Raw genomic sequence first — 20,136 nt, 5'->3', positions numbered from 1 at the left:
GCATATATACACAACAAAAAAATTTACAAATCAATTTGAAATGAAAGGAGGCAGAAATAAGAAAAAAAATCTTATAATATCTGCCCCTTTTTTCCATAATTAATTTAAAGCAATAACAATCAAGAAAACAAAAAATAAAAAATAAAAACGTTCAATTCATTCTCAAACAACTTCGATACACATTATACAGTTTCATATTTCTTTAACAAACTTATTTTTATCTTTCTTTTAAACAAACACATTGAACTAACATTTTTATAATCACTTTCCAGAGTATTTCACAATTTTATTCCCTGAACCGAGGTACATCGGTCCTTCAAATTTGTTCGAATTCTAGGTTTCACAAACATCTCAAGTCCTTTAAGATTATAAGAACATTCTCCCTTAACAAAATGTAACTGGATATTTAAAGGTAACATTTTATGAGCCTTATACATAATCTACAAAATATTATAATCAACCAGCTCAGAAAATTTTAATTTTAATTTATGAAATAATATATTTGATGGGAGACTGTAATGTTTTCTGGTGATAATTCTTACGGATCTTTTCTGTAAAATGAGAATAGGATTTGTAATTGTTTTGCATGCTTTACCCCAGACTTCAACACAGTAAATCAAGTGTGGAACAATTAGTGTATTATACAATATAAGCAGAGCGTTATCATTGAATAACTCCCTTACTTTATATAGTACTCCAACAGATTTTGCTATATTTGTTTTTATTATTATTGTTATTCTCTCTGCTGCTCTCATCAGGTTGGAAGTTTGGGGCGGTCTTTGGTCGCTCCGGGGCGTTCCCGACAGAGTGCGTCCATCCCGTTGCTCCTCCTGACTTTCTGTCACTGCCGCTGGACCGAAAGGCGGAGCCTCGAGGCGGAGCGGACCAGTTCGCCGTGTCGTCGGCTGTTGCCGTGGCCGTGGCGTCCACCATGGCTGCGCACGAGATAGATTACACCATCGAGGTTCACAAACGCACACATTCTGTATACGCTGGTTCTTTGTGACTGTCGAGTTTTTTTTTCTTTTACTGTCCCTCTTTGTTTCTTTAGAGTGTTTCATTTGATGGCTTTTCTGATGGAGAGCTGGATGAGAGGGCCCTGCAGGACACTAAATATGACATGTTGGAGTTCGCCAGGAAATACTTCAGACAGGCGTCCGGTGGAAAGGGGTGAGACGGAGGCAGAGACATACAGAAAAACTCAGGTTGATGTCCAGGGGTGCAAATGTATCAGCTACATACAGATTTTATTACTATTATTGGTCCAAAACCAAAATAATTTAGAAAACAGTATCATGAAAATCTTTTCAGTCTCCTTTTTATTTCTTTATATTTTGTTTCCAAGGACTTAGACTCTTCTGATACACTTTCAAGTGGTTTTGATCTGCAGTGTTTCAGACTGTTTGAAGGTTTTTTTAAGTTTTATCTTTTGACACTGGTTGACTYATCAAAAATATTTTTGATTGAAATTTTTTTTGATTGAAGATGCTTTTTGTTTGATTGAATAATAAAAACACAAATTTACCTCCATACATATTGCGCAGTGTGGGTTTAAAAAGTCAACAAATGAACGACAAAAAAGCTGTTTCAGGCTAGTTTACAGCAGAGGAACAGCGTGTCGTGTATTTAAGAGACAGGAGACATTGCAGCAAAGACCTGAGAGATGCAGCATCCTTCAGCTGATTATCTACTTTATGTCAAGAAAAGCACTTTGTTGTTGCTAAAATATTATTTTATGCCTGTCAAACTGTGATATTTTTGGTATTTCTCATAGATTCGACTAAAATAAAATGGAAACACATTGTGTCTTTGTGACAGGCTGCCTGTAGCAAAGTACCTGAAGATCTAATTTAAAACTGGTTCTTTGGGTTGTCTGTTTCCTTTCAACGCAACTCTGTTTCATCACATGAGTTTTAAGTCTTTTTATGCCTGAATGATTCACAAGTCAAAGTTTATTAGCTTAAAACACAAAAACATTTGTAAAAGATTAGGTACTGAACTGAAAATGAGTAAAAAGTAAYTGTGCAAACTACTTGCAGTTTGAATGCAGATGTTGTTTGTGTATAACTGAATTTGTTTTTAATCGCCACGTTTTCCTACATTTTGCCTAATAAATAAAATCCCCTCAATTCTTACAGCAGAGTTTAACTCTAAAGGCCTGACGTTTTGACTGAATCTGTTCTCAGAGATTCCCTGAAGAGCAAAAGCAAGAATAGAGACTCCAGGGAGCCGGCTGAGATGATCAAGTTCTCTAAGGTGCCTTTTCTTTTACCCTTTTCTTATTATTATTATAGCAATAACCATGATTTGTGTGTTTCATTAAATGATTCGTTGTTTGCAGACTCCTCTGACTGAGTCTCTGATAGAGTTCACAGACTCAGCCATGAACAGAGTGGCTGCTGATCTCTTCCTGTGTGAGTCATCTCTAATTACATCATCTCATTACATCCGATTTATACTCTCTTAAAAATAGAGGACATTAAGGTTTTATCTCTCTGGAATTGCACTTTTTGATGTTTTCAGAATTGTTTTGATTTTGTTAAAGGGATTTCTCATTCAAACCATTCCTTGGAGACAAATTTGTGATGTGATCTTGGAAATTACTCCACCCATGTTGGACTTATAATGTCATGTGCTGGATTTCTTTCTTTTGCAACATTTCTACACTGGTGATGTGTGTAACTCTTTATGTGTCCTGTTTGTGTGTTGTTTCTGTAGCTATCATGCGTTTCATGGGTGACTCTTCACTAAGAGGTCTGACAGAACAGGAAGTGGTCGGCACATTCCTCAAGGTAAATGTTGGTCATTGTTGGATTAATGTTATTCTTTGGAGCCAGAAGTGAGCAGATTTAAACAAAGATGGAAATTTGTGTGCTAATTAGATTTAATTAGAGAAAAAAATATGTATTTTGTTTTTGGTAGTTTATTAAAATAGTTTTAATTTGCTAAGATTGTCCTCTTCTTGATATATCCCTCATTTCTTTATAATTTAATTTATAATTACTTTCTTTAAATCTGTTAACGTGGTTATTCAGGCTTTATGAAAGGCTTTTTTTGTGCTTATTCATTTTCAGTCTAGGACTTGGAAATGGATCTAAACAGTTTCCTAAACTTAATGAATGAATTAATGTTTTAATGACACAAAAGATAGATTAGCAAAAAACAAAACAAACAAAACAAAAGAACTGTTTCAATTGGATCTAAAGGCACTTGGTTATCAGCAGCTTGTTGCAAAATACAATTTGACCAGAAAACAAATGAAAAAGCAGGCAACATTTTACAAAAACCTTTAAAAAAAACTGGAGAATTATTTAGCAAGACCATTTTAACCCTTAAGCATAATTTTGTTTCAGGGGCAGCTAAATGGTTAAAAGTTTTAAAGACAATCTGTGAAACAGTTTAAAACTTACAGTATATTGTTGTCAGTCCTGTCATTTAAAGATTAGGACTCTTTAATGAGTCATTTAACTGCTGTATTCTTCATACAAATTTAGAAAACATGAAATCTGTATTAGTTAAACCTTTACATCACAATGCAGTAACCTTTAAAAGATATAAAATAAGTGGAATCAAGTGAACAATATCTATCAAATCTATTTACAAAGATCCTGCTCCATGTGATGAAGTTATTCTAGAAACTTGTCAAATTATTTTAAAATTGTAAGATTTTTCTTTTTGACTTGAAAAGCAGTTTCCATAAATACATACAGACACTTTAAAAAGCAGTCATAGTGTGTGTCAGGTGACAGAAAATGAGCAATTCATTGTGAAGGAGAAAGAGGGCTGAAATATAATTAAAAGTAATATAGTAATGTTTGCTTTACCTGTCTCATCTTTTTGCCTCTGATCCTTGAGGTTATTTTTGGTCTTAGTTTGTCAAAATTTATTTTTCACGTCATTCAACATCAAACATTTAGAGCAGCTTTTAGTTTGGCTCCTGTTCTGATACCTGAACTGACAGTATGGGAGAGAATCCAGTAATAAAGTGTTTTACTGTGTTTTTTTTTTCACATTTGGGCTTTAGTTTCTCATAATATAGTGTTTTTACAAGATAGTGGTAAATATAAATTAAATTGGGTCATTCTGGTTGTTCTATTTTGATTTTAAATTTTACTATTTATAATACAATACGTACATGTGGCTCATCACATCAAACCACGGATTAAGTCGCAGCTATGTGAAGTGAGATAAAAGGCAGCTATAGTGCACTGATGAAACATTTCACTAGTTGGATTTTGTCAAAAAAGGATGAATAAATGCCTTATCTGTGGCTTCCTCTAAAAAATGTCCAAAATATAATCCTAAAGAATTTTTGAAGCACATTTCTGAGCAGTACTAGTTTCAAGCTCCTTTTAATGCCAGCTTGGAAATCCTGATATCAAATTATTATAATTTAAGGGTTCCACTTTCGAAGAAGTCCTCATTAACATACACAAAAAAATAAAATTCAGAATTTTTTTCCTGGGGTTTTCCTGATTAGAAAGGCAAATTAAGTTGTATCTCTGGAAAAGCTCATGATATCAGGATGATCAGGGTATCAACTTGTATTAGAAAGCTGGGAATCTGAACGTGCTTAGTTCAATTTGAACTAAATCTCTGATATGATGGGATGGGTCACATATGTTGTATTTATCTGGACTGTGTTGATATTTCTCTCTATGTATCATCACATATATAAGGGCAACAAAAACATGGGGTTTCAAGAGGTATTCTTGTGTGTCTCTGTGTGTGTGTTGTGTGTGTGTTTGGTTACGGGCTCTCCAGCTGATAGGCGAGTTCACCTTGATGAGAGATGAGGCTTACTGCCAGCTCCTTAAACAGCTTACAGCCAACACCAGCTCTAAACCGTAAGTCGGCCGACCGCACACTCACAAAGAGCCATCATGAACCCACACTTGCCTCTCTGGTTTGTGATCCTGCGATCCTGGTTCTCGCACCCCGCAGTGATAGCTGCCAGCGAGGATGGAGGCTGCTGTACGTCCTCACTGCCTTCCACCGCTGCTCTGAAGTCCTCAAGCCTTTCCTGCTCAAATACCTGCAGCAGGCCTCTCGCAGCGCAGGGACACAATATCAGGGTGAAAGCGCAAACCTCTAACAGCAACAAGTGTAAATTTTCCTGTGCGCAAGTCACCAGTTTAATATTTCCTTTATTTTTTTTTTTTTAGGTATAGCTAAAGCTTGTGAGCAGAATCTGAAGAAGACGTTTCAGTATGGAGGTCGCACTGTTCCACCCAACAGCATGGAGCTGAAAGCTATGATGGTCAGTGCCTCCTTTTGTTTGGCTGCATGAGAACAAAAAGTATGCAGTTCCTTTACACAAATACAACTACTAATATTCTAAAATCTCTTCACAGCATATTAGGGATTAGTTTCAAAAGTACAGATGGTCATTATACAGAAAATACCACATTCAGAACTGTAATTTGTCAAAAATAAGTCCATCCTACTGAAACTGTTAAAATGTGAAGGAGTGACAGGTGGATTCATTTTTTTTTCATGAGAGTGATATCAAACCAGTATCTGAATATTTCTTAAAATCCTTTGGAAAAATAATGATCTACGTATGGCTCTAAGTTTGCTTTGGAATAAAAAAAATCTAAATTTATCTGAAATAGATTTTTTTGATGTACAGAAAATAAACTTAGGTGTTTTAGATTTGACATGTCATGGATGTTTTTGTGGAAATACCATTTTAAAAACACAAAAATATCTGAGTGTTCTACGTTGTGCATGTCTGTTCTTCACCACACACTGAACCATGAACAAACTGAACAGTTAAAAAAATGTTTAGACTAATCAAAGTGTAAACAGAGATTTTTAGGTCTAAATAAGAACTAAGTGAAGACTTGTTCTTTTTAAAAGTCAAAATGTGCTGCTATTGATAATAAACATAATAATATTTTTTTAAAACTGAAATAGTTCAAAAACTGACTTTATATTAATGGAAACCATAATATATACATCCATCGTCTATACCTGTTTCTTCCTTTCAGGGTCACGGGGTTTACTGGTGCCCATAAGTACATAATATCAAACTATTTTGACTCAAATACAAATAAAACTTCAATTGACTTTGATTATAAAAACATTATGTAGCAGATATTAAAAATCATGAATAATTTTTACTTTTCATCACCACATCTAATAAAAAAATGCAAAGGTTTTTTTTATTTTACCAGCAAGTCCTGTCAGCATGTTCAAATTCATCTGTTGATGAAATGTTTTAATGGGATTATAGTTTGAAAATAATCCCAAACAAATGCAGTTTTTTTTCCCCTTCTCGGCTGCTCTTAGCAGAAAAGTGTTCTCAGCTATTTTAGCAAATCCTGCCACTGTGGACTTTCAAACCATTCTTACAGATTTATTTACTGACCAAAGCAGTTGAGGCTAAATGTCACAAACTTGAGTTCAGTCTGGCTAACGTGTAAATGTCGTTGACAGTAAAAAAAACTCTCACAAATTAGCATTTTTTGATGTCAATGTGGAACCACTTTGTGATTAAAAGTTAAGGTTTATATGTACAGCTTTCCCCACACACACACACTGTAGCTGTGACTGTGCTTCTTTTTCAGGCGGGACGAAGTTCGAAGCGTCAGCTATTTCTCTTCCCTGGAGGCATTGAACGCCATGCCAAGATCAAAACATGTTCTGTAAGTTCTCAGCATTTGCTGGAGTGTGTGAGTGTGAGGGAGATGTGATGGACTGAGGTTTCTGGTCTGTTCTTTAGGTTGCCCTGGAGGTGATCGAGGAGTTGTGTTATGAGATGGGTTTACACACAATTGAGGCCATGGAAGAATACGCCATATTCCTAGTGACCAACAGAGGTCAGAGTTTTCTATTCTTTGTCTCGCAGACACACACATACACCTGTAGTTTCTGTGTAAAAAGACCACCTTTTCAACAAAACAGATCTGCTGATCTGTCTGATTTAAAGCAGTTTGAGGTTATTTTAATATCTTTGTAACTATGTTGTTACTTTTTGTGTATTTTGCACAAAGTCTTTCCTGAGAGTTTTAACGAGATGACCTAAATCAGGGGTCTGCAACCTGCGGCTCTGGGGCCACCTGTGGCTCTTTGGTCACTCTGCAGTGGCTCTTTGAAAATGTGACCAAATATAACAATTTTTTATATACTCACAACCCTAGTAAATTGTATTCAAATATGTGATCAATACTATTAAAACAAAAAGTAAAAACATGCTAGCTCATGCTAGCCTGAATAATCCAACTTCTTTCTATGATCTTTCTCTCAAATCCAGTAGGCTTATCTTTAAACACCTTGAAGACTACATAATAATAAGAGTTAGAAAAAATATGCCTGACTAGTTCAGCTGTACTAGTTTTCATGACATGCTGTATAAAATATATACAGTATTATTCTTGTACAGGAATATGTTTTTTTTCTTTAGTTCTGAAGTGTTGAATAAATAATAAATAATAAAATTCACAATATATTTTTTTGTTTTACAATGTCACTTCCGCTGGCCGTAAAGGCTCATGAAAAGGCCTTGAAAAGGCCTGTGGACCACCAGTTGATAATCATAGTTGTAGCTTGTTTTGCGGTTCTGAACACATTTTATTAGTGAGCCAAGGAGCAGAAACGGCTCTTTTGATCGTAAAGTTTGCTGACCCCTGACCTAAATTAATCAATAATTCCAGCCGGTTCGGATGTTATCAGTCCATTAAATGGACGTTATTAGTGGTTATCTGTCCCATAGATTGGCTTCAGACTGTCCCGACAGTGTCCCCTAGTGGGTTACCAGTGCCATATATGTTGGAATGCAACAATCTGCTACCGCCAGAGTCCGGTCTACTTTATCGTAGCCCATGTCATTTTCTCTAAAATTAACCTTAGAGGCTTTATGCCTCATTTTAACCAGATTGCATAAAAAACCTTAGTGGTTTTATGCCTCATATTAACCAGCTGACAGTCTGAAGCCATTTCATGGGACGGAGAACCCACTAGGTGGCACAGTCAGGGCAGTCTGAAGCTAGTTTGAAGTCATTCTATGGGACTGATAACGGCTAATAACGTCCATTCAGAGGATGATAACATCCAAAGCGGGTGATAATTCATGCCTAAATTGATAACATAAACAACTCTTTTCTACATTTGCACTTTTAGTTTATATATTTTTTTAAAAAATCTCTGACTTTTTAATTAAAATCTAATTTAAAATAAAGTATAGTTATCCGAAAATTTGCTAAATGCTTTTTATGATAAGTTGCATGAAAACAACATGTAGCAGGTATCAGTTGTTCAATATCATACATTTTATTATGTCCTAAAAAAATTTAAACGTAATTTCAACTTGATCTTTGTGAAATTTGGTAAAACTGCAGGAGATTTATCACACTGGGAAAGACTGTGTCAGCAAACAATTTAACTAATAAAGGTTTAGCATTTCTTAGAGTAATTCACATCACCTGCTGCCTTTTATGCTAGAGATTTGAACTAAGTTCGAATTTGAACATAAAATCACAATAAGTGTTTACACACCTGCAGCTGCACAATCATTCGTACTGTTACTATTCATTGTCATCACTCAACTGAACAATCATTTGCACTACTACTCTGCTGTAATTGTACATCTGTGTTTCTTGTCTGCACTGTGATACTTCACTTTACTGTTATTGGTCTGTTGAGATTGTTTTGCACAGAAAACAGGCAATTTCTGTTTCCTAATGTTGGATTCTGATAGTCTACTGTCTCTAAAACAAAACACATCTTTTTCTATCCTTGCACAATTCTTTATATTATATTTTTTATTATTAGTAGTTGTATCATGGCTAGTCAGTGTTAATTTTTGTTTTGTGTGCATCTATAGTTTGTAAAGTAACTAGTGTGTGAACCTCTGTACTGATGCTGCTGTGTCACCTGAATTTCCCCTCTGCTTGAAAATAAAGGCTATTTCTATACTATTCTATTCTATTCTATTCTATTCTATTCTAAGTTCATTTTACAATGAGAAGAAATGGAGTCAAACTTCAGTAGCTCTCAGGTACTACCACATTAAACTTTAGCTCCATGTCTGTAAATTTGACCAAGTTGTTATTAATATTTGTGCTAAGGTTGTTCAGCTGTGGTGGCCATCTTAAACAGGGTTGACTACAAAAGTCAATCAGTAGTAAATATTCACTCACTGACTGCTTTCTGTGGGATTCATTAAAATCTATTCAATGTTCATGAAATATTTTGGTAAAAGTCACAAATACACGTACAGCTTCTGGAGGTGGGTGATAATTAAGAATAAGACCTTCTAACACAGAGTTGTAATATTAGATCTATAAAATATTTAGAAAAAACTGCAAGATATGTGAGGATCAAAGTTTTTCTATCTATACTGATGGTCTTCCTGTTTTCAGAAAGTCAATGTCAAATCATATTATAGACATACTGTAGTTACATCTTGGCTCAGGTTTAAAATGGCCCAGATGCTAAACTTATATTATTAAAACAATTATAATAAAGACATCTTGAACTGTCTATTATAATCAGCTAAAATCCAGCAGGAACTGAGAAACGTTTCACTTTCCGAGCTCTTGCAGCTGATCTCCTCAGTTCAGAATCAGTGTTGCTACGAGAGGAAGTGATGCAACACAACTGCAAACACTCGCCTGTTCCGACTTCTAAAAATCTGTTTCTGCCGCCGAATCAAACGATGAGCCTGTGGGAAACCAAAGAGTCTGTTTTAATGTTACGCTGGTTTAATGCTGTTTTAAATTAAGTTCAGAATTAAAATGATTTTTCATATTATTACAGTCTGTTCTTATACTGTACATTTTAACAATCTCCAACCTAATGACATGAAGATGCATGCATGTTCACACTAGGTATTTTGACACATTTACAAACTAAATTTAGATCTAACATCTAGCATGTAGATTTTACTTTTTTATATAAAATTGTGTTTATATAATATTATTGGCTGACAACGTGAGTTTTCAGGTGTTATCAATGGGCAGACCCTGAAAACAGCTGAAAGTTATAAAACAAGGAACATAGTGCTAAAAAAACATTTCTCAGTGATGTTCCTCTGAGCAGCTTATGAAATGAACCTTGGGTCCAGTTCATAAATAGCCATGTTCAAATCTGACAGCATAATAGGAGTTTTAAAAAACAGCATGTGAGGATTTCTGACGATTTGGCCCCGCCCAGATTATGGCTTATCCTTTTATTTAGAATTAAACTTTGTCTCTCCAAACTGAAGTTGCTCAGAGATATGATATTGTTTAAAACTTTTCCATTAGACCCAACTTCAAAGGATGTGAATGATCACTTTAAAGGGGGGTGGGGTATGCTAAATCAAATTTTGAGCTTTATATCATTCCCTCATCAAAAACATAGCGTGTTGCTTTCACTCATTAACGCATGTTTGAGAAAAGCTTAAATCTCCAGTGGTGGCCAGGTGGAGCTGCCTAAACACTTGCTGTTACAAAGCACCGCCTATTTATAAAAAGCTCCTCCCTAGAGCTCAGTTTGCAGCTGAGCTCCAGCTCCAGTGAGCACCCTTCCCCCGAAGCATTGTTGTGAAGACATGCTGAAGTGGGAGTGTCTGAAATGGTAGGAGGTTCTTAAAGAGACAGAGGCCAATTTCAAGGTATTTAGCAATGGTGGGCAGCACTAATTCAAAAGTTAGTTGCGCAAATTCTAAAGCGCTAGTAAAATTATTTAGGTCCGCAAGGTCTAAAGCACATAAGCCCATGGAAACTTGGCGGAAGCTAAATCTAAAGCGCAAATCTACTTCCTTTCTCCACTTAAGACAATACTGACAATAAAAACTCAATGAAAGTTTACATTAGCGCTACTCGGTTTTAAATTTAGAAAGCCCAAGTCCGCACATCATTTGAAGAAATTAGTAAAATCCCTAAAGTGCAAATGAGAAATTTAGGTCCACAATTAGAACTTTTGCGCTTTAGGGGACCAGACATTGATACCAACCCACCACTGGTACTTAGACACTAGTATTTTTCATGTATACAGACATTTTTTATATAACTGAAGGTAACATAGTTACTTAATTGTGGTATAGAAATGAACTATTTGCCTGGAAGATGCATAATAGCCCCTTTTAAAGATGCTCTCAGAGTTGTGCAGTTCCCATTTTTTCTACTAAAACAAATCAAAACCTTGTTTGAAGGTTAAATATTTTCTTGCATGATGACAGACAGCAGCTTCATGAGAAGAATATCAGGTCATGAGATTAAATGAGTGTTTATGGGTTTATTTCAGAACCTTTTGTTTGGTCAGGAATAGTCACTATTTTTAGTCTGGAATCAAATTTAAAAAATGATTAAAAATTGATAAAGACATGCTGTAACAAAACGGGTGTTCTCAGGTCAGAATGTGCGACCCCTGAACAAGAACGAGTACATCCTGGACGTGGCGACGGAGGCCGAGTTAGTCGACGCCAACTACAGCCTCTGGTTCCGACGGGTGGTCTGGACTCAGCCGTTAAAATTTGAGAACGAGCTCTGTGTCGCCATGCAGTACAACCAGGTACAACACAGAGAGGCTCCAATCACTGCACCTCGTATCGGCTTTCACGGCTTCACAAGTTTGTTTGTGTGCCCTTTTTTTAGATTCTTCCTGACTACCGCAAAGGTCTGCTGAATGTGCTTTCACATGGAAAAGTGAGCGACCAACAGTTCCACCAAATCTCCAAGCTGGCTGCTTTACAGCAGAGAGCCAAAGACATCGTCTTCACCCCCAGCATGTGAGAACACATTTTCTGTCATCTTCTTATCTACAAATCATCCTTTACGGCATTCATGCAAATATAATATGTTGTGAATTATTTAATGCCACAAAACTAGTCTGCAAAACAAAGAAAAAGTCCTGTTCATGGAGCATGATTAACAAATTAATAGCATCTTTATATTTTTGAGAAACAGTAAAGTGAAAGAAATGGGCTTCTGATGCAGCACAGTCACCAGTTATTCTGTTTAAAGGGCATGGCTGTTATTTACTTTCTGTTCGGTTAAAAACTCTTGCCTCTACGGCCCGTTATCGCCATCACTCTGAGCACAGTGCCGAGCAGCTCACTGACTTGTGGAAAATCATTTTGAGAAATGTTAGAACTCACAGAGTGAAACAGACTTCTGTTTATCTGACACTTGTTTTTTTTTTAACTCCCCTCTATCCTCAAGACATGAATTATCCGAGTACATCGCCGCACCTCTCTTCAAAAAGCAGCCACCGCAGCAGTGGGTGACCATGGTGACGCAGCACATGCAGCAAGTGCAGCCCCTGAACCCGCATCAGGCCCGAGCTCAGTTTCTGGGTAAAAACTACTAGAAAACAAAAGGCACTTCATGAAAAATATGTTTTCTTCTCTTGTGTAAAAACTAAACGCATCACATAAGGTCTTTTTTTTTTCACTTGACTTGCTGGTAATGTCTGGTATCAACTAATGCAGCAAAGGAAAGATTAAATACAGTAATTCAAAAATCAAAAAGGTTTTAATGGGGGGGGGGGGGGGCACAAAAAATCCTGGGGTAGCGCCACAAAACCAAAATCCAGAACACAATTTAGAGATTTCTGTTGTCATAAGGGTGTTTGACAAATACAGCAATACATGATTTAGAGAATAGCCTTCTGATACACAATGATCTAATTTAGATTTTTTATTTTTTTTTTATTTACGGTTAATGTTAGTTATTGAGAAAAGCACTGTCTCTAGTCAGCTTGTTGAAGCTTTTCCTCTCCATTCATAATTATTAAAAAAAATACTTGGGTAAATGCCAAATAAGGGCCACCAGTTTTTTAGGGGTGGCCATCTTTTGTACACGGTCTACTTTACAGTTACAGTAAATGTTTGTACTTGGGTGTTAAAAATGGCCAAAAAGAAAAATCAATTAAATCATAATGTAAGTTTGGGGTTTAAAAACAAATAAGTTGTAGGGAGTCTGATGTTGTTTCTATTGACATTATTGACTTTATTGAGTAAGGTGCAAATTCCCTCACTGTGGCATCAATAAAGTCTTGTCTTGTCTTATCTTATCTTATCTTATCTTATCTTATCTTATCTTATCTTATCTTATCTTATCTTATCTTATCTCTGTGTCAGTTTATTTGTTTCTTGTCCCATTTTGTAGTGGGATTTTTTGAACCTTTTGTGATATCAAAGGGGACATATGCAAAAATCCACTTTTTTAGCCATTAAATACATTTTGTTCATGAGCRTAACTTTAGGTCTATCATTGRTAATGCTTTCTGCCTACRTATTTATTTATTWATTAAATCATTTACTTTTGTWGAACASTTCATTCCACATATTTGAAATCRCATCAAAGTTTCCTAAAGACAACAAGAGAGCTGCATCTGTGTACTTAACCAGTTAATTTCTCTTGTGTTAGAGCAAATAATGTAATTTTACTGTGGGGGGTTACTGACTGCATCAAATTATTGTGGGGGTCATGACACCCCTAACCCCTCTGCAAATTATGCCCATGATTTTGTTGTGTACTTGGAGTCTCTAGGAGTGCAGAAAAGTTTAGTTTAGTCTCTCCCAGTGCTTTGTAGATATTTTTATGTTTGGGTCATATACTTCAATCAGTTCAGTTTTCTCTATTTTTATGACGTTTTCTGAACTACTGTTTTACGTCACAGTATCTGCGACGGAGCAGACATATAAGGTCTGGACTTTTGGCCAACTAAACAGTTTTGTTGTCTTTGTTCTCCTCTGGATCTGGGTCAGACTCTGGCTCCAACATGTAAGGCTGGATGGACAAGTTTTCTGTTGTTGACATCTTTTAATTAATTTGTAAATAAAAAGTTTATGTGCTGCTATATAGTTGTAAACCCCTCTATCAAACTAGAATAAACCTCTGGGGGGTGGGGAAGCGCCTCATTTGGATTTAAAGAGACAGCCTCAAAATGAGTTGAGGTGAAAGAGAGGCTTGTGGAGTTACAATAAGGAGGAATTCAGAGCAAAGCACTACAGTTCCACTTTAAATCAACCTCAACAGAATGACTTATATGTGAAAAACAATGATTTAAAAGCCTGATATGTCTCCTTTAAGTACAGAAGCAATGGGAAACTCAGAAACTACAGGTAGGACTGGAGTAACACGTTCAGCCACAGTGCTCATTATGTGTGTTTAACTTGTTTTGTTATAACAAGAATCGTAAGAAGAGTGTATCTGTCTTAACCTCAGAACATGTTGCCTAATATGTGTTTCCTTTTATTAAACTTTGTTTTTGTGTTTGCAGGATTGGTCAGTGCCTTTCCAATGTTTGGCTCCTCGTTCTTCTACATCCACAGCAGCAGCTCCACCACCTTCTTCGCCCCCTGTATTCTTGCTGTCAATCAACGGGGTCTCCACTTTCTGCACAAAAATACACATGTAAGGACCCCCCCCCCCCCACACACACACACACACACACAGACACACACATGATAAGGAACATCTTAGAAGTAGATTGTTATGCTGTAAAATCTGATCTCTGTGGTGCAGGAGCTGATGACAGTGGTCCCCCTGGTGGAGGTGCAATCTACTCGCACCCAGAGGCCCTCTGCTGGAACCAGTTACCCATATGTGGACCTCACTTTTGGAGATATGAACGCACAGCGGGTCATTCAGCTGCAGCTGGAGCAGGTATCACAGAGACACACTGGTGCATTTTTTTACGAGAAGCGTTGTGCGTTTTTGGTCCCGGAGCTGAGGCCGCCTCTGTTTATCCGCAGGGCCTGGAGCTGTGTCGAGTCATCGCCATGCAGGTAGAAAAYATGATGTCGGTGCGGGAAAAGAGGCTCGCCCTGCCACCCAGTGAAATCACCGTGCTGTGACAAGKGTTCTGCAACTTTCGTGAACATTTCCTGCACAATACGTTAAATCAGTCTACCTCCTCTCACCTTCAGGTGTTTCAKATAGCTCACACACATAAATTATAAATCTGCATTTTTCCTGTTCCACTCAAAGTTTTGATGGCTGCACGTGTTGTTGAACTGTTTAATAAATCTGAAGCACTTTTTCTGCACAGAATTTGTTAAACTCCAAGCAATCATCTTTGTTTTTACTATTCCAAAGTTTTATAACCAATCTGTACTGTTTTAATACTTTTTTATTATAATGTTGAACTGTAAATTTTGATATGTAAACAATGCCTTTATTTAACATAGTTTTTAAAGTATAGTTTATTATAATAAATGTAAATATTTTAAAATGAACTGTGAACCCTTTGAACTTATTCACTAAACCGATGAAATATTTAATAATAATAAATATTAGTAAAAAATGTTGGGATTAAATTTTTTATAGAATTTTAAAATAATTGCAGGATATTTGGTGATTAAATGATTCATGCATATTTTTAATGCACCTGTTGTTTGTGTTGTAAACTGATAAAAAGAACAATTGATTTTTTTTGCTCTGAYTGTTGAAAAAGAATTAAAAGTTAATTTAGTTTTTTGCTCTGACTGATTTTTATCAATATTTCAAAACAGATCAGCCAAAATATTTGTCTGCTCATCATTTTTTAAATACATTTTCCCCCAGTTTATGTACTATATACTGTAGACTACTCCTAGTAAATATCATGCAAATAGTAGAATGAGAAGTGCCTTCCAATAAGATTAAAATGCTTTGTTATACAACAGTAATGGAAAATATCACTTTAAACATTACAAAGTTTTGAGGTACTTTCTTGGTAAWTTGAAATGTGAGTAATCACATTTTCTGCAGCCCTATATTTTTTATTTCACTAAAGTTCAGGGTGAAAAAAGCACTAGATAAATTCAGAATACATAAGTTTTTGTAGGTTTAATTCTGGCCTCTATTTCTATACCTTTACTTTGTTTACTTGTGTCTTTATGCAGACAAGAAATTTGAAAACTTTTTTTTTTTTACCAAATTGCAAAGATAAAAAAGGGTAAGTAAGAGGTTAGTGGGACAAAGTTAGCAGCTGAGGATTTTACAGTGTCCTAAACAATCCTTTAATGGATTAAGCCCCTCCCACAAATTGACAAAATTACAACTGAGCATGCGCACAGACCGGCAGTTTTTACACGAGTTTATTTTCAGGTCTGTACATGGAGACGTGTGGCCAAGGTCTGAAATTGACCAAAGTTTGGATTTATTATTATGTAACAACTCGGTTTCGGGAGATTGTAGATTAATGACGTTCGTGGAGAGATCTCCGAAGCGTCCAGGTTTGAATTCTGTCGGTGACATGTGTGGGATGTTGCTGCGTGGTTTATCTAGAGCAGGCGGAGGCAGCTTGACCAAGCTAGGCTAGTCGAGTTAGCAGCTAATACCATTAGCCTCTTCGTTGTCTTGTCGAGCTTGGGTTGGTGTTGACGTAGTGTTTATTTACATTTTTATTTGCTTGTAAGGTTCGGGAAGTACAATTCGCACACTGTCACCAGAGTTTTGTTTCAATGCGAAGACAGTGCGGTGGAAGTTAGCGGATATTAGCCACTTTTTGTGCTCTTTGACACTGCTGCAGCTGTGCGATTCGGCTACTTAACGCTATTTGTCCTTATGTTTGGTCCGTCCATAATAGCATAGTAAATATGTGCTGAAACCCGCCGCTGATAGACATTTTTCGGCGAGGAGCAGACTTCGCAGCATTTAGCGGCCGTAGACGTAGTGTTTTGGCTGACATGGCAGCCAGCGGATTCTCTGACCTGAGGGAGAAACTGACGTCCATGACTCCGCACAGAGACGACCACAAGAACAAATACCCGGACCGAACCAGCAACGGCAGCGGAAAGGGCCGAAAGCGGAAGCACCGGGAGTCCGACGACGACGACTACGAGCACAGCGACGACAGCGCGGACCTCCGGGAGCAGGAGGCCCGTCGGGTGAGCAGCAGCGTCGTGCAGTGGAGCATCTTCACCCCGGAGGAGTGCGCCCGCATCGAGGAGAAGATCGACGAGGTGGTCGCCAAAGCGGAGGCTGGACATTACCGCGAGCACACCGTGGACAGGGCCCCGCTTCGCAACAAGTACTTCTTCGGGGAGGGCTACACGTACGGAGCCCAGCTGGAGAGGCGTGGGCCGGGCCAGGAGCGGCTGTACCGCAAAGGACAGGTGGACGAAATCCCGAGCTGGGTGCACGAGCTGGTGATCGAGCGGCTGGTGTCCAACGGGGTGATCCCGGAGGGCTTTGTCAACAGCGCGGTTATTAATGATTACCAGCCGGGGGGCTGCATCGTGTCGCACGTGGATCCCCTGCACATCTTTGCACGGCCCATCGTCTCCGTGTCGTTTTTCAGCGACAGCGCGCTCTGCTTCGGCTGCCGCTTCCAGTTCAAACCCATCCGGGTGTCGGAGCCGGTGTTTGTGCTTCCCGTGAGGAGAGGGAGTGTCACGGTGCTCAGGTGACTACAGCTGTCCTGCTTTCACTGCTGCTGTTCCTGTAGCTGCTCAGGTCTGAACATGCTTTCACTGAAATCCTCCTCTCCTTCCTAGTGGGTATGCTGCTGATGACATTACTCACTGCATCCGCCCCCAGGATATCAAAGAGAGGCGAGCAGTGATCATCCTCAGGAAGTGAGTCGGTGTGCAATTACATTCAAAGTGAACATTTATTAAGTTAAATCTGCCTCTCATCTCCAGAGTGTGTCCCCTTTTTCTGCTCTTTTTAATTTGGCCAGAACTAGACCTGATGCTCCTCGTTTGGACTCTGACAGCCCCTTGAGCTCTTCTCCTGCTGGGAGACCAGGTCCACTGAAAGTCAAGCGCTCGCATCGTAAAGCAGACCCTGATGCTGCCCACAGGTACACCGTTCACTCATACACATTTCAGGGAGTCCAGATATAAGGACACTCGACAGCATTAGATAATTAAATTGGTCGGCTGATAAATATGTTTATGATTTAGTATTGTCTCCATCTTTAACTCACAATCAAACCTAAAGTAAACTGTTGAATGATCATATTTTTGTAAAACAAATGACTTCCTTTTTCAATTTCCTGTGCTGTCATTTAAATGTGCATGAAAAAACACTGATGGGAACACAATTGAACATAAGAGGTGAAAGTGTGTGTATATATATATATATTCAGTTTTACCGCGGTATATTTTTGCCTTTGACTTCAGTTGGTGTTTAAAAAAAACATTACCGGCCTTTTACGTCTACATTCCTTCTTAGATGTGTAGATAAAATATATAAAAAGGAAATGTCACTATTGTTTTCTTTAAAATGCCAATACTAAGAGCCAGTAAAAGACAAACATTTGATGGGAAAATGAATTTATCAAGGCTGAAACTCATTTGTGCGGCACATCGAGCAGTATATTAGCACTGTTCCCTCACAGTAAAGTCCTGGATTTGAAACTGCATGTTTAWGCAGTGTGTGTGTGGGTTTTCTTCAGGTACTATTTAAGTTAATTGGTGATTTTGTTTTTAAGTGTGAGTTACATGGTTGCTGGTTTCTTATGTGGCCCTGTGAGTTTGTACCCTGCCTCAATGTTYTCCCCAAATACATGCTAGTGCAGTGCAAATACTGGTCAAATACAAAGTGACTCACATAAATCAATCCAAAATGTGTGTGTGCACCAGGCCGAGAGTTCTGGAGATGGACAAAGAAGAGAACAGACATCCTTCACTCTCCCGTCACCATCGTCACAGCGTCAGCTCGGAGAACAACTGGAGACGTGACGAAGACGACGACAAACACCGGGAAAGTTCGGGGCGCAAAATCAAAATGAGGCGTCACTGAGTTTTGTTTTTCTGTCACGTGCATGTATGCATATGAATATTCCTGCTCTTTTTCTGTATGTCAGTATTGTAACTTTGTTTAATCAGTCATTTTTGTTGATCAAGTTTAATTTTGGCTTGAGGATCTCCATCGTCTGTTTTATTTTGATTCTAGGTCAGCTTGAGTGTACATTTGTTTTTGATAGGAAAAAACTGGCATTTTTGCTGCTTGTTGCAGAMCCTTAACTTGCTCTCTGCAGTGAGGCTCTGTTAATCTGTTAGTTTAAATTAAACCTTTGTGTTTATAGATACTTCAAAATGGCATGTATTTTTTCTACTTTAGGAACTGAAAGGAAGACTTATGTATAGACTTGTACAAAAGCAAAACCCGAGCTGTAATCTAACTTGTTAAAATGTACAATATGTTTGTATAGCCTTTAAATGGGGAGCTTTCATAGAAAATGATTTTTTTTCCCCCACATCTACATTTCGGATTCTCCTACCTTTGCTGTGCCATTTAAGGTCTTCACTATTTGTTCACTTTAACCCTCCAGATTGTTGTTTTTTAAGTTGCAGCAGCTGGCACATGAGCAGCTTTAGATTTTTGGTTTGATTTAAKCTGTTATGATGGAGGTCACAGTCTGGTTAAAAAAAGCTAAACTTAAAGCTTATCTGGGTGTTGAAAACTCAGGACTTGTTTCACTCTCTTGTTTCAGTCTAAGGTTGCTTTATACCTTATATGACATGAACCATGTCGTTCCTGTTCTGTAATAAATCCAAAAAAAAATTTCCTTTAAGTCAGTTTGAGCCTGATTTGATCATAACCACTTGTGAATTCCTGGGGTGAAAACTCACTGAGTTAAAAGTTAAACTTTAATTTCTTTTACTTGTAGTTCACTGTGTAAACAATTGCTTACTTTCCAACAACCTTGTGTGGGAGAGTAGTTCTTAGCTGACAGCTAGGTTAGTCTGGGGTTACATACGAGTAAAAATAACTCCAGTTCGGAGGAGAAATTGCTTTCTAAAAACAGAATAAGTGAAATCCAGTCTGCTTCAGAAACTGAACAAAGGTTATCTGCAGAAAGCAAGCCCAAGATCATGCAGAGGACCACCTTTTTGTGATTAARGAAGTGTGGCCAAAAATGGTTTAAAACCAGCCTAGACAAACAAGCTCACTGATATCACTCTGATTATTAATATCAGCATTTAGTTAATATTTCAGATTTGTGTTTATGTTAAATTTTACTCAAACTATTTTCTTTTTTCACTGAAAAAAAATCTCAGTTTTTGTGTGTTTGCAACAAGTTAATCTTTAACATTGATGCAGCCCTGCTGAATTTGTTTTGTTTTTTAGACCTGTGTGTGCGGAAATGTTCCGTTCTTGGTCAAACTGGTGATCTAACACTAATAAATTTAGATTTATATGTTCTGAAGAGATATTAAAATTATAATCATGTTCTAGGATTATTTGAAGTCATTTGGAAAAAAAA

At 37.5% G+C, this 20,136-nt stretch overlaps 2 protein-coding genes across 2 annotated transcripts in view; both read left to right on the top strand.

Moving 5' to 3' along the window:
- myo15ab (myosin XVAb) overlaps positions 1-15,168 on the top strand; it is a 65,395-nt gene extending 50,227 nt beyond the window's left edge. Inside the window, exons 56-71 of the mRNA XM_014011359.1 lie at positions 759-964; positions 1,052-1,170; positions 2,187-2,256; positions 2,342-2,414; positions 2,719-2,792; positions 4,765-4,847; positions 4,945-5,075; positions 5,166-5,260; positions 6,573-6,650; positions 6,728-6,824; positions 11,339-11,499; positions 11,583-11,716; positions 12,150-12,283; positions 14,215-14,348; positions 14,460-14,600; positions 14,690-15,168. Coding sequence (XP_013866813.1) covers positions 759-964; positions 1,052-1,170; positions 2,187-2,256; positions 2,342-2,414; positions 2,719-2,792; positions 4,765-4,847; positions 4,945-5,075; positions 5,166-5,260; positions 6,573-6,650; positions 6,728-6,824; positions 11,339-11,499; positions 11,583-11,716; positions 12,150-12,283; positions 14,215-14,348; positions 14,460-14,600; positions 14,690-14,791 — 1,832 coding nt within the window. The 3' untranslated portion in view covers positions 14,792-15,168. The remainder of the gene's footprint in view (positions 1-758; positions 965-1,051; positions 1,171-2,186; positions 2,257-2,341; positions 2,415-2,718; positions 2,793-4,764; positions 4,848-4,944; positions 5,076-5,165; positions 5,261-6,572; positions 6,651-6,727; positions 6,825-11,338; positions 11,500-11,582; positions 11,717-12,149; positions 12,284-14,214; positions 14,349-14,459; positions 14,601-14,689) is intronic.
- Positions 15,169-16,006: 838 nt separating this feature from the next.
- On the top strand, positions 16,007-19,443 carry alkbh5 (alkB homolog 5, RNA demethylase). The gene is made up of 4 exons (XM_014011378.1): positions 16,007-17,325; positions 17,417-17,497; positions 17,602-17,724; positions 18,509-19,443. The coding sequence occupies exons 1-4, from the start codon at positions 16,607-16,609 to the stop codon at positions 18,666-18,668; spliced, it is 1,083 nt and encodes a 360-aa protein (XP_013866832.1). The 5' UTR covers positions 16,007-16,606; the 3' UTR covers positions 18,669-19,443.
- Positions 19,444-20,136: the final 693 nt, after the last annotated feature.

The sequence above is a fragment of the Austrofundulus limnaeus genome, unplaced genomic scaffold (genome assembly GCF_001266775.1).
Source record: "Austrofundulus limnaeus strain Quisiro unplaced genomic scaffold, Austrofundulus_limnaeus-1.0 Scaffold80, whole genome shotgun sequence".
Classification (NCBI taxonomy): Eukaryota; Metazoa; Chordata; class Actinopteri; order Cyprinodontiformes; family Rivulidae; genus Austrofundulus; species Austrofundulus limnaeus.
The sequence above is the reverse complement of the archived record's forward strand: the minus strand, read 5'-3'. Positions and strand labels throughout refer to the sequence as shown.

Excerpts from the sequence above, each read along its gene's own strand:
- alkbh5 (XM_014011378.1), top strand. The coding sequence starts at position 16,607 with ATGGCAGCCAGCGGATTCTCTGACCTGAGGGAGAAACTGACGTCCATG. Across the intron at positions 17,326-17,416 it reads GGGAGTGTCACGGTGCTCAG|TGGGTATGCTGCTGATGACA; the intron begins GTGACTACAGCT and ends TCTCCTTCCTAG. Across the intron at positions 17,725-18,508 it reads GACCCTGATGCTGCCCACAG|GCCGAGAGTTCTGGAGATGG; the intron begins GTACACCGTTCA and ends TGTGTGCACCAG.